The following is a 22,787-nucleotide window of genomic DNA, read 5'->3' as shown; positions in this document are numbered from 1 at the left end:
TTTTTTGTTCTTCATTCATTTCAGTGGGTTCTGACTCTTGATCCCACTTGAAGTTCATTTGGCAAAGATACTGGAGTAGTTTGTCATTTCTTTTTCCAATTCATTTCACAGATGAGGAAGCTGAGGCAAACAGGGTTAAGTGACTTGCCCAGGGCCACACAGCTAGTAAATTTCTGAAGCCGGATATGAACTCAGGAAGATGAGCCTTCTTGACTCCAAAGCCCAGCACTCTATCCATTAGCTGCCCCACTAATCAGCTTACATTTAGGTTTGTGAAAAATACATATGTGTACTGAATGACCACAAGACATGAAACTATTTGCTAAATTATGGTTCCCAAACCAGCATAGTTAAACAAACTCAATTCATTAAAACAATATAAAATACTGAAATAAAGAATTAAAACCAATGTTGAGAAAAACTCAGCCTGTAGAAAACTCTCTGAAGTGAAATTTTATTACATCAACTCTTTAAATTTCAATTGAACTTTGAATGTAGAATAGTTCCAAAATTTGGTTTGGGGAAAGAAAATAATATGATATATGTAAACATAGAAACAGAGTCATAATCAGATTGAGCTAGAGAAGAATAATCTCACTTGAATTTCATTTACTTGCCTAAAAGTTTTGGGAGCTTAAAGTGGATCAAGAGTGATGTGTAGCAGAGATATATAAAACTAAAAAAGCTTGGAGTCACTAGTTGAAGAACTAAGAAATTCAGATAAACGATTGTCTAAAATAATATAAGCGAAAGGCAGAATATGTTGTTTTAATAACTACCTCTTTCCCAGACCTGCTCCCCCAAATTGTCTTTAACTTGTAGAATTATACCAACTTACCACTAATCACAGAAATTCAATGCTAATTTTACCCCAAAGTATTTGAATGTTTGAAAGATATTACTTATCAGGAATAAAGCTGATGCTGCCTTTAAATATTGTTTCAGGAAAGAAGTATAAGGCTTCTGTGGTCTGAGTAAGGACTTTCTCAGTATCAGCTATGTACAAATGCTTCCTTCTTCACAATTCTTCAGATCTACTATCTGATTTTCTTAGTCACCACCGATGTAATCCACACATACAAACCTTTATGACTCCAAGTCCAAAACTGATGCTTAACATAGCACTATACTTCTTTCCCTAGGGATAGAGCAGAGACTAAAACTGTGATGTCATTGATAAAGGGAGAGCCCCTTTTCCTGCCTTTCTATGTCACCGACTCTTATGTATGTTATAACATTGGAGAATTTACTAGAACACTGAGAAGTTAAATGACTTGTCTGTTTATATACATATATGTCAGATACTAGACTTCAACCTGGGTATTCTGGCTTCCAATTCATCTCATTGTTCATAATGCCATTCCCCACCCCACCTTTTATATAGGTAGATAGATATCTATGTCTACATTATATATATATATATATATATATGTATATATTTATATTATGTGCATATACACATATTATGTGACACACATTCTCTCTATATACATATGTGTGTATATGCATGCTCTACAGGCCACAAGTTGCATTGTCCATTTAGCTATATGTCATGATCTTCACATAATTTTCTTTTTCCTTTTTGGATGGTTAGGATAAATTTTGAGGTGACTATGGATTTCATTTTGGTGACTTTGCAATGTTCTAAAACTTGATAGTCAGCATGATGCCATTTGCAAACACCAATATTTGGAGCATCTCACTTACCTTAGGCAAGCAATTTTCCTTTGATTTTAACGTTTAACTCTATCTGTGCCATGAAAAGGAAGAGCAAATATTTGGTGAGCGCATTTCTACCTGTTTTATTTTTCACTTGATGTTGATTATAAGAGGGTCATCAATGAAAGTTATCCCTGTTGTTATATCTTTTGAAGATTCTTAATTTAATTTTGACATATGAAGAGGATATGTCTTGTGGGAATTTTGTTTCTATGTATATAATTTTAGGAAATACTAATACTAAAATCACAGATACAGTTGATTCATTTGACTAATATACTCAGTAGGGTTACTGTGAGGCTCAAATGATATAATGTGAGTAAAGCGCTTTAAAAAAAAAAAACTAGTACCTAATGTAATGTTAGGTAATGAGCACGTTAGGCGTAACAACGCCTATCATTATAATATCTTGTTCCTTTCATATTTTTTGATAGAGTTCAGACAGAAACTGTCCTATGACAAGATAGTATTCTCAAATTATTGTAATATTTAATGGCCTGTGGGATATTGAGCAGGTAAACAGAATGACAGCTTTTTGTAATTGAATTACAAGTATTAGAATGTAGACTTAATTTCTGTAGACTCATTCAATGCATAACAGAACATGATGATAGGAAATGTGCTCCTTCTTCACCTTGTTTCCATATGCTTTTACTTATTATTATTTTCAATTTTAGGTCTAGTTATTCCATATATTTTAAAGGAAGGGGGACTATGTTAGTGGGGATTTATAGGGTACTGGAAAGAATTATAAATTGTATAAAAATGAAAAATCTAATCATTTTTATAAGTTTCTTTTGGGGGAGGGGAATCTTTGTTTACCTCATAGCAGCCTAAATGTAATTTTAAGAAGTGAATAAAATGCTGACAGTTTGATTCACCTAAGAAGCAATAAAATAAACTCCTCAGCCTGATTTTCCCTTTCCTGTTTGTTCTGCAGGGCATAACAATGTACATTCTTAAGATACTTTAGGGAATAAAAATTTCCATCTGCTACTCCTCAAAGGAAGAGTTGAATTCTCTTACTCTCTGAAAAAGCCTCTTTACAGGTTTATGCCACCTGGACCTTTAATGTGCATTAAGAGAATAAAGCATATTCTCTTTGATCAGAGGTAGAATAAAAAGGGCCAAGTTTTGAGCTTGCAAAGCACAGGTCATAATACAAAGGAAGCCAAGTTGAAAATAGTTTACTGCATGGAAAATCACTTTTGAAGAAATTATTTCGTTTCTAATTTCCCAGCATTTTTGTTTAGTTTTCCTCTATAATTTGAATTTCATTTCAATTTGATAGGTATATATTAATCACCACTTTATGTGCAATAAGTGCTTAATGTTTGTTGATTGCGATGTATTCATTTGAGCACCAGAAGCTTTGTATTAGTAACTTCCATCATTTTCACTGATTAAAAGTTACTACTTATTCATGGAAATAATGACCACAAGTGAAGAAATGTTATATAGTATCCTAAGTCAGAATGGTCTTGGTTGGTACCTTTGGCAATGATAGGGTGGGATGGATGAAGGAAGAGAGGGAAGTGGTAGTTCTGTTACACCGTAATACAATATGAATGATGGAAGAGTGAAGATATCATTCCAGTTGGCTAATTGCAATAAACATAATATCTTGTTAGGAATACTAAGGTAGACGCAACATGGTGGGAAAATAGATAAAAGGTGCATTAAAGCATTTGAAATTCAATCATTAGGTTTCATTGCACCCATCTGCTACCAGGGAATATAATTGGTAACTTGATTCATTGACCTTTAGCTGTCATTTTGGACCAGTTTTTAAAATCTGCATTTTCACGTTAGGCTCCTGAAGATAATTTGATTGGAGCGAAACCTAGTAGGTTTTTAATGCAATTACTTTTTTAAGCAAAGATTTTTTTAAATACATAATCAGACTTAATGGGCTGTTGTATATTCTACTAATCCAGTCAATGTAGTTATTTAATACTGGATGTGGTTAAAAGCAACTAATGTTCAACTTCATTAAGGCTTCTATTAACTAGAAGGATTGCTGAACTTTTTACTCTTATTTTATGCATGAACTACTACCTCTCATTAATTATTTCCAGGGGTCCATGTGACACTAAAATTATACTTACAAGCTACAATTACACCAAGATTATATAGCATGACAGAAGAACCAAATAAGTACAAAATTATGGAGCAGTTCAAGTATTTTTCATAATTAAAAAAATTGTATATCTCATTTCTTTTCTGGCATAGACATTATGTCTTACATGTAGTAGAACACAGACTTATCCCCTAGTAGAATTGTTCAGTTTTTTTTTTTTAATTTTCTAACTGTTTGCTACATGTTTGGGATATCTAGAATAATGACAGGATTCCTTGGATAAAAAGGAAATGGACTAAGGCAAAGGAGTATGATTTTATCTAAGTCTTAGTTCGCTGCTCTGTTGTTTGAAATTTGTGTAATGGAAAAAAGAAAGTGATTAGACAGGTGTTTCTTTAGCCTGTGGGATCAGATTTCTTGAAATATTTATATAGCGAACAGCCAGATGTACACAACATAACCTTATAATCCCATTTCACAGCTTTTCCAAATACTGGAGAGCTCAATAAATAGGAAGCCGATTATATTGGCAGCAAAACTCCATTAATAGGATTCAGATCTGCCTTATTGACAAGCCAGTGCTGTTAATATGATTCAGTATATTAAATTGACAGGGGAAAATACAACGAGAGAATCCATCTGCAGGGTAATTGACAAGGAAGCTCTTTCAAAAGGTTTTTAATGTGGTTTTTATTGACAGTATTGTGTCAGTAGATACATACCTTGGGTGAATGATGTAAACATATTAGATACTGTACTACTACTGCTATGTGATAATGCAGGGGTTATTGTTGGAGATCCTAGCCTTCATTTTCACTTTGCTATAGAGCACAAAAAACCTATATATATGATCTTCAATAACCTGCAATCTTAATAGCATCTCAAACACAAAACCTTTCTAGAATTTGACATGTTGTGAAATTGTTTTAAATGTGCTCATCAGGTTTTTTTTTTTAAATAAATAGAAGCAATTCAGAGTAATGTAATAACGTGTCATGATTTTCATTACATTTATTTATTGGCTCTGTAACAACAGGAAGAACTATTGTTAGGCTTTTAATAAGAGCTAATGTTGCACTATGGTACTTCGGGCACTTTTGATTATGGGAGGTGTTCTGATGGCTTAAGAAAAGTAGAATCATGGATGCACAAATCAGATTAAATAAGGTAAAAGTATTGTTCTTTGGATTCTTTGTAGCACATACTTAAAATTTTAAGTTACTTGAAATTTATTGGAATAAGCTTTTAGGAATGAGAGGGGGAAAAAGAGCGGGGAGGGATGATCAGTCTTATTCAAAATGCAAGCCAATATGGTAAAGTAATCTTGGTTGAAAAGGTGGAGAAAAGAACAGATTATCCTGAAATTATTAACTTTTACAGTTGTCATTAATTTTCTTACTGGATAACTACTGTTTATTGTTTGTTAAATTGATATTAAGATGGATTTGTAGATTGGATAGTAAATAGAGGACAGACATAGGTTTGAATCATCGTTAATATCATCAATAATAGTTGATCAGGTAGAGATCAGATGAGAGAATTAGCCTTTGGAGCACAAGTTGTTTAGGCCATCGCTGGTGTTTCAGAAATAATGCCATTCATGAAAACTCTCTGCTTCTAGTACTTTTAGTTGAGATTTTTCCGGCTGTTTGTTGTTCAGTTGTTTCAGTCACCTCTAACTCCATGTGACTCCATTTGGGGTTTTCTTGGCAAAGATACTAGAGTGGTTTACACTTCCTTCTCCAGATCATTTTACAGAAGAGGAAACTGAGGCAACCAGGGTTAAGTGATTTGTTCAAGATCACACAGACAGAAAGTGCTTGAGACTGGATTTGAACTCAAGAAGCTAAGTATTCCTAACTTCAAGTCCAGTACTCTATCCTCTGTGCTAGAAAGTCTTTCAAAAAATAACAATGAAGGTCAGCAGGAAGGTTATAGCCTTCATGGGGAGAATACCTTACAGCTGGTTATTCCTCTCCCAACTCTTAGGAGTTAACTCTAACTCCTAACTCATTTGTTTTGATTTGCCTTGTTTTTTGGCAGGTCCATATTCCCATTACAAACTACATTTCCCTCTGGCAAAAGCAAAAAAAAAAAAAAAAAATTCCCAGCATGTAAAATCTCATGGTATTCTGCACCCAGAGGAAGCTGCTGTTTATTTTCAGTATGCTACATTTAACAGAATTTAGAGTTAGAGCGATTGGTAGGTGACATTATGAGATAATGTAATCTTCATTGTTTATCTTTGTGACTCCATTTGAGGTTTGCTTGGCAAAGATACTAGAGTCGTTTGCCATTTCCTTCTCAAGTTTATTTTACTGATGAGGAACTGAGGCAAACAAGGTTAAGTGACCTGTCCAGGTACACACCGATAGTAAGTGTTTGGGGACAGATTTGAATTCAGGAAGATGAATCTTCCTGACTTCCAGGGTCAGCACTCTATCTGCTTCATCACTCAGTGCCCAACTTAATCTTTAGGTTCTTAAAATGCAAACCTCCATCAGAGATAAAAAGATTTTCTAAAGGAAAAAAATGGTGAGGATATTATTTGCTTTCCTAATTTATGACCATATACAACCGCCTGCCTTTACGAAGTATTCCTTATTATCTGACTAAACAGGCTGGTGTGCCTCCACTGTGGGTTGATCACTCTCATCAGAAATAGATGGGCAGGGTACAAAGAAGACAAGAGAGATAATGGTCTGTACTTACAGTGATATCTCCTCATTTATTGATTTCAGGAAGCCTAGAGACTTCTTTGAATTAATCTCACTAATGGTTTAACAAAAATAATGAAAGGGTTCTAATGATAAACTCTCCCATAAGGAAGCTGGACTTTATGTTGGAATGTAGATTACTCTTAAAGAGAAGGGCTAGGCAATGAGGAAAGCATGAAGGGTAATTGAGAAAGAGTAGTAAAGCAGGAGTGAATAAAGAGTAGATCTTAACCTTTTGGTGCTGTGAGGGAACTTAGAGATGACTTTAGTTTAATACCTTCATTTTATGTATGAAGAAATTACTATCCATAAGGGGAAAATGACTTGCCCAAAGTGACTATTAATTAATGATTGAGAGATTTGAATCTATTTCTTTTAACTCCAAATCTAATACTTTTTCTACCAAACCAAAGCACATTTCATGATTTCTAGCACTTTGTTAAATTCTGGTGCTTTGGGAAACACAGGAATCTATAACATTTTAGGGAATGGCTAATTGCTGTATAACAGTTATGGAATGTGCTGTCTTCAGAGGTGTTATCAAATAAGACAGTGTATACACAACACTTTGCAAATCTTAAGGCATTATATAAATGCTATTATAGCTGTCTTTGACTTTGTATCATAAGTTCCTAGGGTTCAAAAGTAGGTCTGCATAACCCTATCAGGCTCAAAGCTGTGATAGGAAATTAATTTAATTCACAGAATCAGAAAATCAAATTCAACACAATTATTTGTTATTACAGGCAGTGTGGTATAATGCAAAGTGTACTGTACCTAGAGTCAGGAAGACTTACATTGGAATCCAACTTCAGATACTTACTACTTGTGTGACTGCACAAGTCACTTGGGGTCCCAGTGTTCAAATCTGTGAGTTGAGAATACTAATTGCAGATAACTCACAGAGTTATTTTAAGGATAAAATGAGGTAATATGTATGAAGAGCTTTGAAAACCATGAACTGTTTTATAAACGTGAGCTAAAGAGGAACCACCCTGATTCTATACTTTTATGATAGAGAGTGTTCAAACGTACCCTAAACACATCAGAATCCCTACTGGACTCTAGAAATGAAACACTGTTGTGGGGAGTACTGATGGGAAGCTACTTTTGGCTTGAAATGATTCTGTAGTCAGAACCTGTGTCCTGAGTATATTTCCCAAGCTAAAGAGGCTTATAGAGCTTGCTCAAAGGAATGATGATGTCCTAGAAGATCCCTGGGCTGATATGTAGCATTTCAAAGCAAAACCAAAGTGCCCAGCATGTTCTTTTCTCTTGTTCCTTCCCTCAAAGAGGCACACAGAGGCTGCAGGAGGCTTGGAATTGGAACATATAAGTTGACTTGAATACCTTGAATGAATTTGCTTTATTCCAGCAATATATACTTTTAACTTGGAGTATGGACAAGTTTCTTAGAATGAGAATAATATTAAACAAAGCCACAATGAAAACTGGGTCATGCACAAGTGTAAGTTATTCCTTGTGTCACCTGCTGAGCCTGTGGGTATTTAGATGTCATAGTGATACTACACTGTGAAAACAGGTAAGACAACAGAGGGAATATCAACACGTAAATTCAGTAGGAGTGAGGCCAGTCTCTAGGCCAATACCAGAATGATGTCTCACTGGACAAGACTGGGTCACTGAAAGTCTTTTTAAATATACTCTATTGTAAACAATAGTATATGAGCACACTTAATGTCTCTAAGCACTTTCTGCTTGCAAGTGTTTCCCTGGTGGTACTGAGCTTTCTTATAGCTTAAATGGTGTGGGATTGAATATAAACATGTTATAGATTGTCTTAACAGTAAAAACCACTCTAAAAGTATGTTCACATAGATTTTTAACCCAGACACTGATTACATAAGGGACATTTTGGTACCTTGCAGAAGAGGAAAATCTCAGCATCAAAAATAAATGAACAATTAATAATAGATGTTTTTTTAAATCATAGACTTGTTTTTTTTCCCCTTAAACTGTTAACTGACTTGGCTTTCCAAATAGGCAAAGCATTCATTAGTAATTTGTTTAAAATATATTCTCCTGTAGAAAGCTAGTTGTGAATTTCACATCTAGGTTTAGGAATGGAATTGAAAGTTGTATGGTAAGGCACTTAGCAGAAACAGTTTTTTCAAGGAATCTGTCTCCTTTTAAAAATCTTCATTTTCTTTTTAGAAAAAAAAATGTATCATGTAGATTATAAACAGTTTCTAACAAAATCAAGACTATTGTCTGTTCTTTCAAAACTAGATTTGGGAGGATATAGGCCTATTGTTTTGTAAAGTGATTGCCATTATATAAGATCACTCATTTCACAAGAGCAGAAAAGCACTTAGAATTAAGGTCTTCAGGAAAAGAAAGAAGCAGAAGATGCTTGAATTACATATTAAGTGACAGTCTGATAAAGAAGAGAGATGTTTCATTTTATTTTCTACTAATGTTTAATTTAAAAGATGTTAACTTCGATAAAGACATTTTCCTTCATTTTAATTTCAGGTTAAAAACACCTACATAAAATAGACTTTCACTGATTCACACATTTTGAAGCTGTTATTCTTGTAATTTAGAGGAAAAATGATTATTTTAGCAGCCTAAATACTCATAGATATGACCAATATTTATTTTTGATTAATTTATGGTTGCATTTTGCTTTATGACAGTTATTTTTCTGAACAATTCATCCAAATGGTTGTGTTTTATATTTCCCCTATTTCTGTAATTATCTTTGTGACATTTTCCCCACTTAGAAGCCATAAGAAATGGAATACTTTAAATTTTTCTACTTCATTTTTATTAGGATTTAAAAATTATTCCAGCAAGTTTACAAAAGCTTCTAGCTAAATTTTAGCTAGAGTAGGACCTTTAGGGGGTCTAAAGTTTTTCAACTTTGTCGGTTGTCATAGTTCTCTCAAATGACCTACAAATTGTTTTAAATATCTGCTAAAGTTGTAAATATCTACTTAGTGGATGAATTAATGATTCATCAACTAGCAGAAAGGCTTTCATTCCTTTATATCCAGAAAGCAGTCAGTTGTCAGTCACTTAATCAGTTCAGCAAGCATTTATTAAGCTCTTACTTTGTGCCAAACACCACTGTGCGCATAGATATACGTGGAGTCGCTCTGTCTTCCCTTTGTCCCTCCCCCCCCCCAAAAAGTCTCTGCTTTCAAGGAACATACCTCTGAATTAGGGAGATAGCATGTTGTATATATGATATAAATAGAGTATATTAAAGTAATCTGAAAGAGAAAGGCCTTAACAGCTAGAACAGAAAGAAAGGATGCCTGCAGAAGGTAGGACCTGAGATGACAAAAGCAAAAAAACCGCAGTTAAACAGGAAGCTCCTCACTATCCCATTTCTGTGCTGAGTCCTTCCATCCCTTTTCTTTTTGGAGAATAAATTTGTTGATTTACTTTAATGTTGGTACCTTATGCCCAATAAAACAAAATAAATGTTAAAAGCAAATAAATTATTATACATTGATTAAAATAATTTAGTTTGCACAATTTAACATGTGCTTACTTAAGCTGTTTTTTTAATTTTAATCCGTTTCCAGTTAAGATAAATGACAGGCAGATGGACAGATAAGTTGATCAATTGATAACAATGAAAGTGTCAGCATGCCGTAGAGGAAAGAGGGCTCTATCCTTGGAGCAAGGAAAGAAGGAAAGCAAGAATCAAACATTTATTAGGTTCTCCTGCGTTCCAGACACTGTGCTAAGCATCTAACAAATATCTCACTTCTGCCGCAAAACAACCTATGAACTATGGATATTAGAATAATCTCCATTTTACAGCTGAGGAAATGAAGCAGAGATTACTCAGGGTCGCACATCTAGGAAGTGCCAGAGGTCAAACTGAACTCAGGATTTCCTGACTCTAGGCTCTCTTCTCTATTCACTGCACCTAGCTGCCCAAGAAGATTCAGGATCCTTCAGTCTCTGACAGTTAAGAGCTGTCTGATCCTGGACTAGTCAGGTAACCACTTTGTACTCTAATCAGCTTTCTGAGACTATTATTAGTCTTACACCAATGAAGTGGTAATGTTCCTATCCATGAATCCATCCATCCATCTATCCATCATCTATCTATCTGTCTATCTATCTATCTATCTATCTATCTATCTATCTATCTATCTATCTATCTATCTATCTGTCTATCTATCCATCATCTATCTTTCTCTCTCTTTATATCTATCTATCTATCTATCTATCTATCCATCATCTGTCTATCTTTCTCTCTCTGTATATCTATCTATCTATCTGTCTATCTGTCTATCCATCATCTGTCTATCTTTCTTTCTCTCTCTCTCTCTCTCTCTCTCTCTCTCTCTCTCTCTCTCTCTATATATATATATATATATATATATATATATATCTGTTAAAATGTTTGTTAGGTATAAATAGTTATTCAAACAATTTTATTTTATCTGGCCAAAAGATCATTTTATAATTGTAATATATTTGTAAAGTTACAATGTATTAAAGAAAATAGAAACACAAATACTTGGACTGGACTATCTTGGATTTTCACTAGAAGTGAAAATATAACCATTATTTTTCTTTAATAATTCTGAAATCACTTTTCATCTTTAAAATGTGATTATAATCATCATAGGAATGGTTATTAGGTAGTTTTTAGCAATCCTCAGGGTGGCTCATCACTGTTGACCTTTTCTATTAAATAATAGCATGGAAACAGGTGTTAAGAAACTCTGGCAAATGTTATATTATGTTTATGTTATGAATTGGATTTGAGATGGACAACTTTTAGAAAGTGTTTTCTAAGTCAGCTTTAATTTAAAATTAAGTTTAATGATTCACAGAACTGCAGAGTTGCAAAGTAGTAAGAAACAAAGGAGACCATCTAGTCCTACTCATTTCTGAGCATGAATTCAGTGTCTAGAATTCCCAATAGGCGGTCATTCAGCTTTTGCATGCCCTCCTTTAGTGAGAAGAACTGATCACCTCCTGAAGTAGCTCACTATACTTACAGATGGCTCATTGTTAGGAATTATTCTTGAATCCAAAGGTATGCTGGTAAATGTTTAACAACTGGTTCTGGGAGGAGAAAGATGGATACACTTTTAAATTTAATCAGCTTCATTAATATTTTCTTTGTTACTTCCTTAAGGTTAGGCCATCGACAAAACAATAAATCAAGCCCTGATATATAGCATTTACTGATTTCCAAGCTGTAAATGCTTATACTCCACAACCCTTCCTCCTTGGATCAATCTTTAATTTGTCTCTCAGCAATTTTCCACTTTTGTTCCAAATTCTACCCTATGGAGCTCAAAAGGACAAACCTTTTCTACATGGTAGCTTTTCAAATACTTGTGAAGGCAGCTCTTATGTACATCCTGACTCTACATTCTCCTTTAAAAGGTTCCGAATATGTCATAATCTCTATCCTCCAGGACACCCCACTCTAGATACTGTCCAATTCATCAGTGTCCTTTTCCCTCTCAAAATCTAAGGCTATGAACTTAACAAAAAATAAAAAAATAAAAATGAAGCAAAACAGACTATATATATAAACTATATATTCAGAGTAATCAATATGCTGTACACCAGGACTATTGCATCCTTTATACTTGATATTATTTCTTTCTTAACAAAACATAACTTTTCATTATTTCATTGTTTTGCTGTATATCATATTGTTAACATTTTATGCTTGCAATGAATTAAAACCCAAGTGTCTTTACCAGACATTGTTCTCTAATGGTACTCTTTATATTAAGCTAGTGACATCCCCTTCTCCCACTCCAAGTATAAGGCTTTATACTTTTCCTTACTAAATTACATCCTAACAGATTCAGCTCAAAGTCCTAGCCTTCCCTGACCTTCCAAAACCCTGACTCTTGTTTTATTTCATTTTATCTGTCTCTCCTAGTTTTGTGTCATCCACATATTTGAAAAGTTTGTCATCTATGCCTTTATATAAGACAGTAATAAAAATGTTAAATAACACAGGGAGAAGAGCATATAATTGAGGCATGCCACTTGTAGTTAATTGATATGGATTACTTTCGTCTATTCAACCAGTTTTTTGAATCTACTTTATTATTCTACTGTTAGGGCAACTAGGTGGTGCAGTGGATAGAGCACCAGGCCTGGAGTCAGGAAGACTCATCTTCCTGAGTTCAAATCTTATCTCAGATACTTGCTAGCTGGGTGATCCTGGGCAAGGTAGTTAACCCTGCTTGTCTCAGTTCCTTACCTGTAAAATGAGCTAGAAAAGGAAATGACAAATCACTCCAGTATCTCTGCCAAGAAAATTCCAAATAAGGTCACAGAGAGTCAAGACAGGACTGAAATGACTGAAAAATAAAAAATAGTTCTATTTTCTTTCTAAGAGATTTCAAAGAGACTGACTGTGTGGTTCACAACACTGTTGTTAGGATCAGATTAAAATATAATTGAGAAATATTTAACAGAATAAATAAAAACACAACAAAACATAGAAAATATTAATGTGATTTTTAAAAAGTCAATATGCATTTTCTGGGGTCTTGATGTACCATTTAGTGTCCCTCTTTCTATCTGAGTTTGACACTGATGCTCTGGACATTTTTAAATGATCATGTCACACTTTTGCATTAATTCTTTGTTAACTGATTTTATTTACATCTTGACACACACACACACCAATATTATTTTTTTTAAATAAAATTACATTGATATCTTTTGTTTTGGTATCATCTATACTTCTCAATGTATTCTTTCACTTTACTCTTACCAGGGATCAGAAATAGCAAGATATTTCTTATAACAATGATCAAAAAGTTCATGAAGGTTACCTAACATATTGAAAAAGGGAAGCTGTAGATGAATTTTTAAAATTTGGTGTTAGTTATGCCTTCATATTGGTCTCTCTAAACAGCCTCAATGCTTCACCTTTTTAATAGGGTGAGGTTGTGGAATTTAATTCTTGGGAGATTACCATTTTTCTGGGATGACTTCCGATGTTGAACTTTATGCAATGGGATAATAGCCATCCTCTCTCTGAACCATTTCAAATTTGCTGTCACAAATCCATGTTACTCATGGGACAAACCTCAGCCTTTGTTTCTTCTATCACAAAGATAGTGGCTACTTTTTTTTTTAATCATCATATTCTCATTATTTTTACTTCATCAGTGAGTTTCTCTTTGATGGTTAGATTGAAGTCCACAGAATCACTTCTAATGATTTTCTGCACCTTTTGGAAAATGAAATTATCATTAAGGCAAGCCCATGATTGATGTGCTGCTCTGCATTTCCAGTAGATATCAACATAAATGAAATTTCTTTTATATGATGATTCCATATAAAACTTCTGATCTGCTTCTTTAATTCTTCTGTTTTCTCTTTCTTTCCAAGTGACATGTATCTGTATCATTGTATACTATGATGAAAATATCACTCTACCTAATATGCTCTATCATTCTCTCTTATTCTCATTTTGGATGCCTTCCTATGAGAATAACAAATATACAGTGTTACTACTCACTCCCACATCTAGTATATGCCTCCAGTTATAGGCATCATTCTACCACTTCTCAGCATAAATTAGTATTAAATTTGCTTATTTGGTAGTTCACTTTGCCTGTTATCCACTGACATCCACTTTGGGCACTTGGGTATTTGGCCATCTGAGATCATAGGTTTTATAAGTTTTATAAGCTCTTTTGTTTTTTTCTTCTATGAATTTCTGATTATTTATACTGCCATTTTTTCCCTACATTTTTGCTACTCTGTTAGCTATCCAGCTTGGTCAGGATTTGTAGGCAGTTGTGTCCCTTTCCCCCTTTCCTTTTCTATTTTAATCTATGTCGAACAAATTTGTAAGCCTAGAGGCAAATGTATTCTTACTAAGCCATGTTAAGTATACTCCATCTCAGTCAAAAAACACAAAACCTATTTTTTAAATAACATCTATTTAACAAGATATTTGCATCCCAACAATAATCAAATTTTAGTAGCACTTTGAGGGCTTAAAAAGCACTTTCATAGTGGACTGTGTCTAGGAATTCTTCCAGGTCCATCTTAAAGATGATTCCTACTATGACCACATTCCAAGAACCTGGAACCTGGAGAATGAAATAATCCTTTTCTTTTGGCCTATCCATTGAAAGTATGGCTTTGCCATTGCTACTGATGGAAATATGTACCTGAAGCTTGAAGATCCAAAGGTGCAAGCCATGTTGAGGATGGGTTGAAAGGAGCTGGAATGGAATGCAGGACATGTGGAGTTCTCAGGAAAAACATATATAAATAGATCAAATTCTATATGAAGATGTGAAAAATTAGGTACAGGGATATTTTTTTCATAAGTATTCTTACATTGATAAATTTTAGTTTGCTACTTCAACTTTTTAAAGATGCGATTTTATTCATATGTCCTCCCTCTACCAACAAAGTTTGCAGGCATAGGTGGCCATCAGTCCTTCAGTGATAAGCCTTTTCAAACATAATTGGGCAAGTCTTTAGAGGATAGGAAAATAATGTGGTATTTGTAGAGCCTATAACCCAGATCCTTCTAATTTGAAAATGTGTCAGATTCTTCAAAAACAAAATTACTCCCATAATGTGAATGAGTAGGAAAGCAGGAATTTAGTAGAGGACAATGATGTAGCATTAAAAAATCATTTCAGAGCCCCAGACAATGCCATTTGTCCTATATGACCAAGGCAGCATAGTAAATAATTTTCAATGCATTCTGGCTCCCAGCTTTTCCCCAAGCACAATTTCAAATGTGTCTTTGGCTCTGCCCATTTTTTTTTTTATCTGAACTAGTTACCCTTCTCTTGTCCTTTCCTGTTGCACAGAGAGTGACTAATGTCCTCATACTACCCCATCCAAACAATTCATGTTTGAATTCCTTTAAAGTTCCTCAGGTTCTAACTTGACTTCTCATTCTCCGGGTGCTAGTCCTTCTTATATAATTGACTTTATGTGTTTTACAAAAGCTCAATCAATATTGTTGATCAGTTAATCCCTTCATGCTTTCTCTTTCCCAGTTAAGACTCCAAGCTCTCAGTTTCTAATTGATAAAGAAATTAACATATCTAAGTGATAACTGTAAAGTTTATATCAAAAATAAGTTGTTACTTTTGTTCTGAAATGGTCAGTCTTCTTCTCTTTCCACATTTTTATACCCACACTGTTCTCTGCAAGTAAAGTTTGTAAATTCACATTCAGCTGATCAATCAACAAACACGTTAGGCACTTGACATTGAAAAATACACATATAAAAAGAAAAAAAAAAAGTCATATTGAATGAGTTCCTTCCCATAATGAATTTGCATTGTTTGAGAGAGGAAAGAGAAGCACATGTCAGTGACATTTACTAAGTGCTTAACATATTTCAAACTCTGTGATAAGTTGTAGGGATACAAAGAAAGACAAGAATACAGCCCCCAAACCTCCAAGGTAGTTGCATTTCAATGGAAAAGATAACGTGCAAAAAAATTGTTTGTGCAAGATATATACAATGTAGGAACAAGGTGATATCAGAGGGGAAGTAAGGAAGTACATTGTATTGTAAATTGAAGCAGTAGTCTCATTTTCCTTATCCTTTTAAAATTTAAAATTCCCAGAAACGTAGAAATTTTTGAAAATCGGAAAACAAGGGCCTAAAATCTATGGGATAATGTACATTGGTATAGGGCACACCAAATAATGGAGTGTGTGGTAAGAGTTCCTATATTTATCATTTTTACATATAACAAACCTTTTCTAAATCTTTGATTTTCTTAATTTCTTCTTATCTTACAGATTGCACAATTAAATATCAACACTGAAGATATTATCAGCATTAATAATGGCATATATAATTAATTTTTCAATTTGGCAGGGTTAGTCTTTCACTAATTTTCTTGAAATTTCATGTTCTGTTCATGGATCTTTGGTTAATTAACTCTAAGTGTGTTGGGTTCTTATATACAAATTTTAGTTCAGAGAAAACTTTATTTTTCTCTTCTGAATGAGGAAAGAGTTTTTCAAATTTTATCTATCCTTTAGTAAGAAGAAACAAATGAAACAAACAAAATACCCCAAAACGTTGACTATACTATACTTTTGCAAAATGTATTATTTTAGAAATCACTGATAAATATAGTTATTGCCACACTGCATGTTGTATTAAAAATATATTTCCAGTGTCATAGGTGCTGTCAGATACCTTTATAAGTGGTGGCTTACAAAACTGTTGTTTACTCTAGCAGTATAGAGAGAAGCACACCATATATTCCATCGAGGGCAAAGCCATCAGGAGCTATGTCAGTATGAAAAGACTTAAAGTGAATTATTCTCCTCTTAACACTCCCTTGTGTTCACTCCCTCGCAAAAAGATTACTTGTTATCAATGCAGAAGTCAGTACCTATAAATTTAGGGAAAAGTTCACTCTGATTTTATCTCTAATACTACCTGTGTATACAATCAAAGCTATCTGTAATCATTGGCATTTTTCTTTTTCTTTTCTTTCTTTCTTTTTTGATAAATATTATTTTATTTTTTCCAGGTACATGTAAAAATAGTGTTCAGCAATTTTTAAAATAAGATTTTGAGTTTCAGTTTTTTTTCTGTCTCCCTTCTATCCTTCCCTCCCCAAGATGGCAAGTAATCTGATATGCTTATACATGTACAATCATGTAAATGTATTTCCACAGTAGTTATGTTGTGAAAGAAGAAAGAAAACAAAAGAGAAAAGCCATAAAAATGCTATTTTTGACTATTTTTCCAAATGGTTTATATAGTATTGGAATTAATTGTTCTTTAAATGTTTGGTAGAATTCACTAGTAAATCCATCTGGCCCTGGGAATATATTTTCTTAGGGAGTTCATTGATGGCTTATTCAAATTATTTTTTTCTAAAATGGCATTACTTAAATATTTTACTTCCTCTTCAGTTTTTCTGGGCAGTTGGTATTATTTGTAAATATTTATCCATTTTACTTAGATTGTAAGATTTTTCAGCATACAATTGGGCAAAATAGCTTCTAGTTATTGCTTTAATTTCCTCTTCATTGGTGGTGAATTCACTTTTCATTTTTGATACTGGTGGTTTCATTTTCTTCCTTTTTGAAATCAATTAACCATGTTTTTCGCTATAAAACTAGCTGTTTTACTAATTTCAATTTTCCTAATCTCTCCTTTGACTTTCAGAATTTCTAATTTGATATTTAATTGGGGATTTTAAATGTTCCTTTTCTAGCTTTTTTAGCTGCATGCCCAATTCATTGTTCTCCTCTTTCTCCATTTTACTCATGTAAGCATTTGGAAATAAAATATTTCCTTTAAGAATTGCTTTGTTTTCATCCCCTAAGTATGTTATCTCATTATTTTCATTCTCTTTAAGAAAATCATTGTTTCTGTGATTTGTTTTTGACCCATTCATTCTTTAGCATTGGATTATTTAATTTCCATTTAATTTTAATCCATCTTTTCATGTCCTTTTATTACATGTAATTTTTATTGCATCATAATCTGAAAAAGGATGCATTTGATATTTCTCCCTTTCTTTATTTAAGTGTGTGGTTTTTATGCCCTAGGTCACAGACAATTTTTGTGTCAGTGCCATGTACTACTGAGCAATAGGTATATAACTTTCTATCCCCAATCAGTTTTCTCCAGAGTTCCATCATATCTAAATTGTCTAAAATTTTGTTTGCCTCCTTAACTTCTTTCTTGTTTATTTTGTGGTTAGATATATCTAGTTCTGAGAGGGGGAAGTTGAGGTCCCCTACTAGTACAGTTTGGCTGTCTATTTCTTCCTTTACCTCACTTCATTTCTCCTCTATGAATTTGGATGCTATGCCACTTGTTGCATATATGTTTAGTATTGATATTATTTCATTGCCTTTGGTATCTTTTAGCAAGATATAGTTTCCTTCCTTGTGTCTTTTAACTAGATCTACTTTTGCTTTGTCTGAGACCAGGATTGTTACTCCTGCTTTTTTTTTTCTTCAACCAAAGCATACTGTATTCTGCTCCAACTTTTTGCCTTTACTCTGTATGTCTTTCTGTGTGATATTTTTTCAAAAGGACGCTCCTCCCTTCTCTCCTCCCCCTGACATTACAGGAATAGTCTGAACCTCTTTCCAAACATAATTGCACCTTAATATCTGGTGAGACTGTTATCACGTATAATAGTACATTCCAGCATTGTCATTAGAAGCATTTATTAAGTGACCATCAGAATTAAGTGAGCTACAAAACCAAAACCAAACAAAAATACAACCTAGGAATATTAGAATTGTCTTGTCTCATACCGAGACCTGATCTAGTCTTAGAAACTGTGAGGGGGGGGGGGGGGGGAGGAGAGAAGGAGAGGAGGAGGCAGTAGGTTCTATAAAACTAGCTTGATAGATTCTTAGGTATCTACTTCAATTCATTTGTATTTACCATTTGTAAGCTAATTTGCTGGGTGGCCACTATCATTAGCCTTAGTAAAATTACTGAGTGAAAACAATTTAAAACTGAGTTCTGCCCTTTTTCAAAGTTCTTTTTCCTGAACTTTTTCAAAGTAACTTTACCTTTAAATTTCATTGGCAGTTTTTTCCTTGCCTTAAAGTTATTATTTGTTTTCTTTAAAAAAGAAAACAACTATTTTGTACTTTCCCTCTCTTATTCTGCTTCCTTTACTCCTTTCAGTTACATTTTTTATTTAAAATGTCTTCCTCCTCTCCTTCATTCTAATTTTTTTTCCTGTTTGCTAATTTTGTTTCCTAAGACTTTTTATGAGGATTTTTTTCTTTGTTTCTTGAATGCTTAAAGATTATAAATAGTATTATCTCATAAAACGTAAAATAGTTGAGAAAAATGAATGTAAAGAGAATATGGCATGAGATCTCTTTTTTATTCCTTTTCTCTGGTTCTGATGCAAGCACTAGATGGGAAGATACATACACATATGTATGTGCATTATATATATGTATATATATGTATATATATACATATATATAATGCTTTAAAATTATAGCCATTTGAAAAGCTTTTTAAAATTGAACTATTTTCTCCTTTGAATTATCAGCTTATAGTCTGTATTTCACTGATCATACCTACAATTTTAATTATAAAGAAAAGATCCTGAATTATTCCGCTTACTAAGCAATAAGCAAATGTTTCACCGATTCTTTGCCTCAGACCTGATGGAAGCTTGGGATGCTACAGTACAAGTTCATACATAATTGAACTTCTTTAAGATGGTAGAGCCCTAGTTACCTGAAATATTCTAAGGTTAGCTGAAACTTCACCTTGCACTTGTCAAGAATTTTAATTTTTCATAAATGTACACTTGTGGCTAGCATCCAATATTTGTTTTTCACTGAATATAGTCATGTGTTATCCTGTGTACATGTTCAAAAATATCTGTGAAAAGCCTTAAAATAGAGAATTTCACAAAATATCAATGAAATCAGTTGTACTCTACATAAAGACAGTTGACCAGAACATCAAGTTTTCCCTGAAAAACCTGTATTTCCCCATGATGGAGACAAGACTAATGATGTATCTCCAAAATTAGAATCCAGGGCAGTAAGTTAATGAAAACATGCCTGAAATACCAAAGGCTGGTGCCCAGGGGAAAAATGTGAGAAAAAAACAATAACACAGAACACTTTTCGTTGCCTTCATCTTGGTGTTTAGCTTTCAACAGGCAATTTGATAAAAGAGAAACATTGCATAGTTCAGATTAACCATTGGATAATTTCCCTCCTACTTTTTTCAAACTTCCAAGATGAGAATAAGCTGAGGAAATGAAAAGTTTTTATTCCTAGAAGTCTTTTCTTTTCAGCAGTATAACTCAGAGAAGTCAAGTGCTAAGGATGTAGTTTATGGGGAGGTAAAAAGTAAAATGTAATTTAGAATGAGTTGTTTAGTATACGATATTTAGCTTTACCTTGGGCCTTTTGCTCCAGTAATTGTACATTTTCCACATTACTGGTACTTATGTGCTAGAAGGGATTTTTACAAACCCATAGCTGCTCACAGCATAATGGCTTGATATGAAGTGAGGCAGAAAACAAGAGATGCTTTGTCTCTAAGTCAGCTGCAAGGAGAAATGATGTGTATGAATGTACAGTATAGGGAGTTCAGTGAAAGATCTAGTCTCTTTCTCCAAAAGGACTCTGGTTGATGATACAAGGAGAATTCAGTTCTTTTTGGCAGATCTCCACATTAGCCTGGGTACTGTTTAAAAAAAAAAAAGATGAAAAGAAAAAAAGTTGTAGCTCCACAATTTGGTCATTTGAAGTGTTCGTTATACTTTCGAAATAACATGTATTCTCCCCTTATTTTTGATTTATAATCATTATTAACATATAAATTCATATATTTTTAGAAAAAACTGTCAGTAACAAGCATTTCCATGGCATTGTTCAGATGCCATTTCTATTCTTTTAGCATGCTTATTAATAAGAATGAGAATAAATTGTAGAGATGAGATCAACCATATGTGCAGTGTATGTACTTGTTATATTGGCACATTTTGAAGAAAAGACTCCTAGAAGATCACCCTATTTTTCTTCACTGAAGACCAATGCAGTAGATTACTTCAAATTATATTACCTCAATAAGGGCATCAGAATCCCCACAGATGATATAATTATGATTAAAATCAGCATTATTAAACAACTCACTTTTTTAATATGCAGAAATTAGGTCATTTTCCCACTCCTCCCACAAACATTCAGTCTTAATATCTGACTAATGAAACAACATAAACAGTGTCATCCATCAGGTTCCTAACAGAGAATGCCAGTTATGACAGCCTCATTGTTTACTTTAGCAGGTAATTTGTGGACCGGAATCATTTAATTGTTCCGAGTACATAATTACATGCCAGCATTTTCCAATTTAATTAAAATGTACAAATCTGAAGATTAAGGGAATTTTTGAATTATTAATCATTTCTCCACTAGGAAATCTTGTTGCTCTGCAGGAGATTTGTCCAGTGTACAACTATACGTATTTTTTTCCTTCTTTTTCACAGACAGACAATTTTCCCGCAGAGCCCAATTACATGGGCAGCAGGCAGCAGTTTGTTCAAAGGTAAGGCCTATTAAATAACTTTCTCAGCTTCCCCATTTGCATTCTTGTCAAAATTGCTTTGCTAGACACTACACTTCAGATTGAAACTAGTAGAAACAACACTTTGTCATCTTTTCTTCTGTGTATTACAGTAGCTCCACGTTCAAGGACCCAGAAAGAGCCAGCCTGAGAGACAGTGGGCATGGGGACAGTGATCAGGCTGACAGTGACCAAGACACTAACAAAGGTTCCTGCTGTGACATGTCTGTTAGGGAGGCACTCAAGATGAAAACTACTTCAACTAAAAGCCAACCACTCGAACAAGGTGAGTGAAGTCTTCCAATGCCTATAAAATGTAAAGAAAGTTTAAGCAATTATTAGAAACCTATTAGTCCTGCAGTCACATTTATCACATAGTGGAATGGCCCACTGATGATATATCAAAGGAAACAATCTTGCAACTCTCCCAGAAAAAAATGTTATTTAATACTTCAGTAACAACATAATATGAGTCTGCCAGGGTCTTATTAGCCTTTCATCTACTCAGAATTCTTCTTTAAAATAACAACAATCAAGAAACCCCTAGTAATTATACAAAGTATCCAAACTGTACCAAGTTGGGTACAGCATGTGCCATGTTTCTATTGATGCAAACATGGAATATACTAAATATATATTTTATAATATATGTACATGTATTTATTCAATATAAACATGCATACCTATAACTAATTCTGTCAATATTGGCTAAATTTGTTATTGCAAAAAAGACCCATGGTATATTAGAATTTCCCTTTCTGAAGTATTTAATAATTTAAGAAATACAACATAGAGTAATGACATAATCTGATGATCAATAAAACATCTACTTACAACTAATAAAGTTTCTATAAACTCCATAAATTATGAATTAAAGTGAATGCTGGACAAAGGTAATAATATCAATTTATTAGCAATCATTTTAAATGTGTTTTCTTTCTAAAAGAGTCAGTCATTTATTTTCCTAAAATGATGTTTTATTAATTTTAGTATATTTAATTTTTAAAAGAACTAAACATTTGCTAAAAATGTCACCTATGTATAATTAAGCTATTAAGATTAATTAAAGAAGAATTGGGAACATGCCGTTCCCACAAGGAAAAAAGGGAAAACATGGTTATATTATTCTGACCTTGGAATGCTAATGATTGATATATGATGTTATCTAGAAAGTGATTTGTAATAGGTAAGCATATTTTAAGTTGAGTATTTA

At 33.5% G+C, this 22,787-nt stretch overlaps 1 protein-coding gene across 4 annotated transcripts in view; it reads left to right on the top strand.

Annotated features, from left to right (window-relative positions):
• PCDH17 (protocadherin 17) overlaps positions 1-22,787 on the top strand; it is a 112,140-nt gene that overhangs the window by 14,906 nt on the left and 74,447 nt on the right. For all 4 annotated transcript variants that reach the window (XM_072617074.1, XM_072617073.1, XM_072617075.1 and 1 more), the window contains 2 exons: positions 21,498-21,556; positions 21,688-21,860. In XM_072617074.1, the coding sequence (XP_072473175.1) occupies positions 21,498-21,556; positions 21,688-21,860 (232 nt within the window). The remainder of the gene's footprint in view (positions 1-21,497; positions 21,557-21,687; positions 21,861-22,787) is intronic.

This window comes from Notamacropus eugenii, chromosome 6, assembly GCF_028372415.1.
Source record: "Notamacropus eugenii isolate mMacEug1 chromosome 6, mMacEug1.pri_v2, whole genome shotgun sequence".
NCBI lineage: Eukaryota > Metazoa > Chordata > Mammalia > Diprotodontia > Macropodidae > Notamacropus > Notamacropus eugenii.
This window is presented reverse-complemented; position numbering and strand designations above follow the sequence as displayed.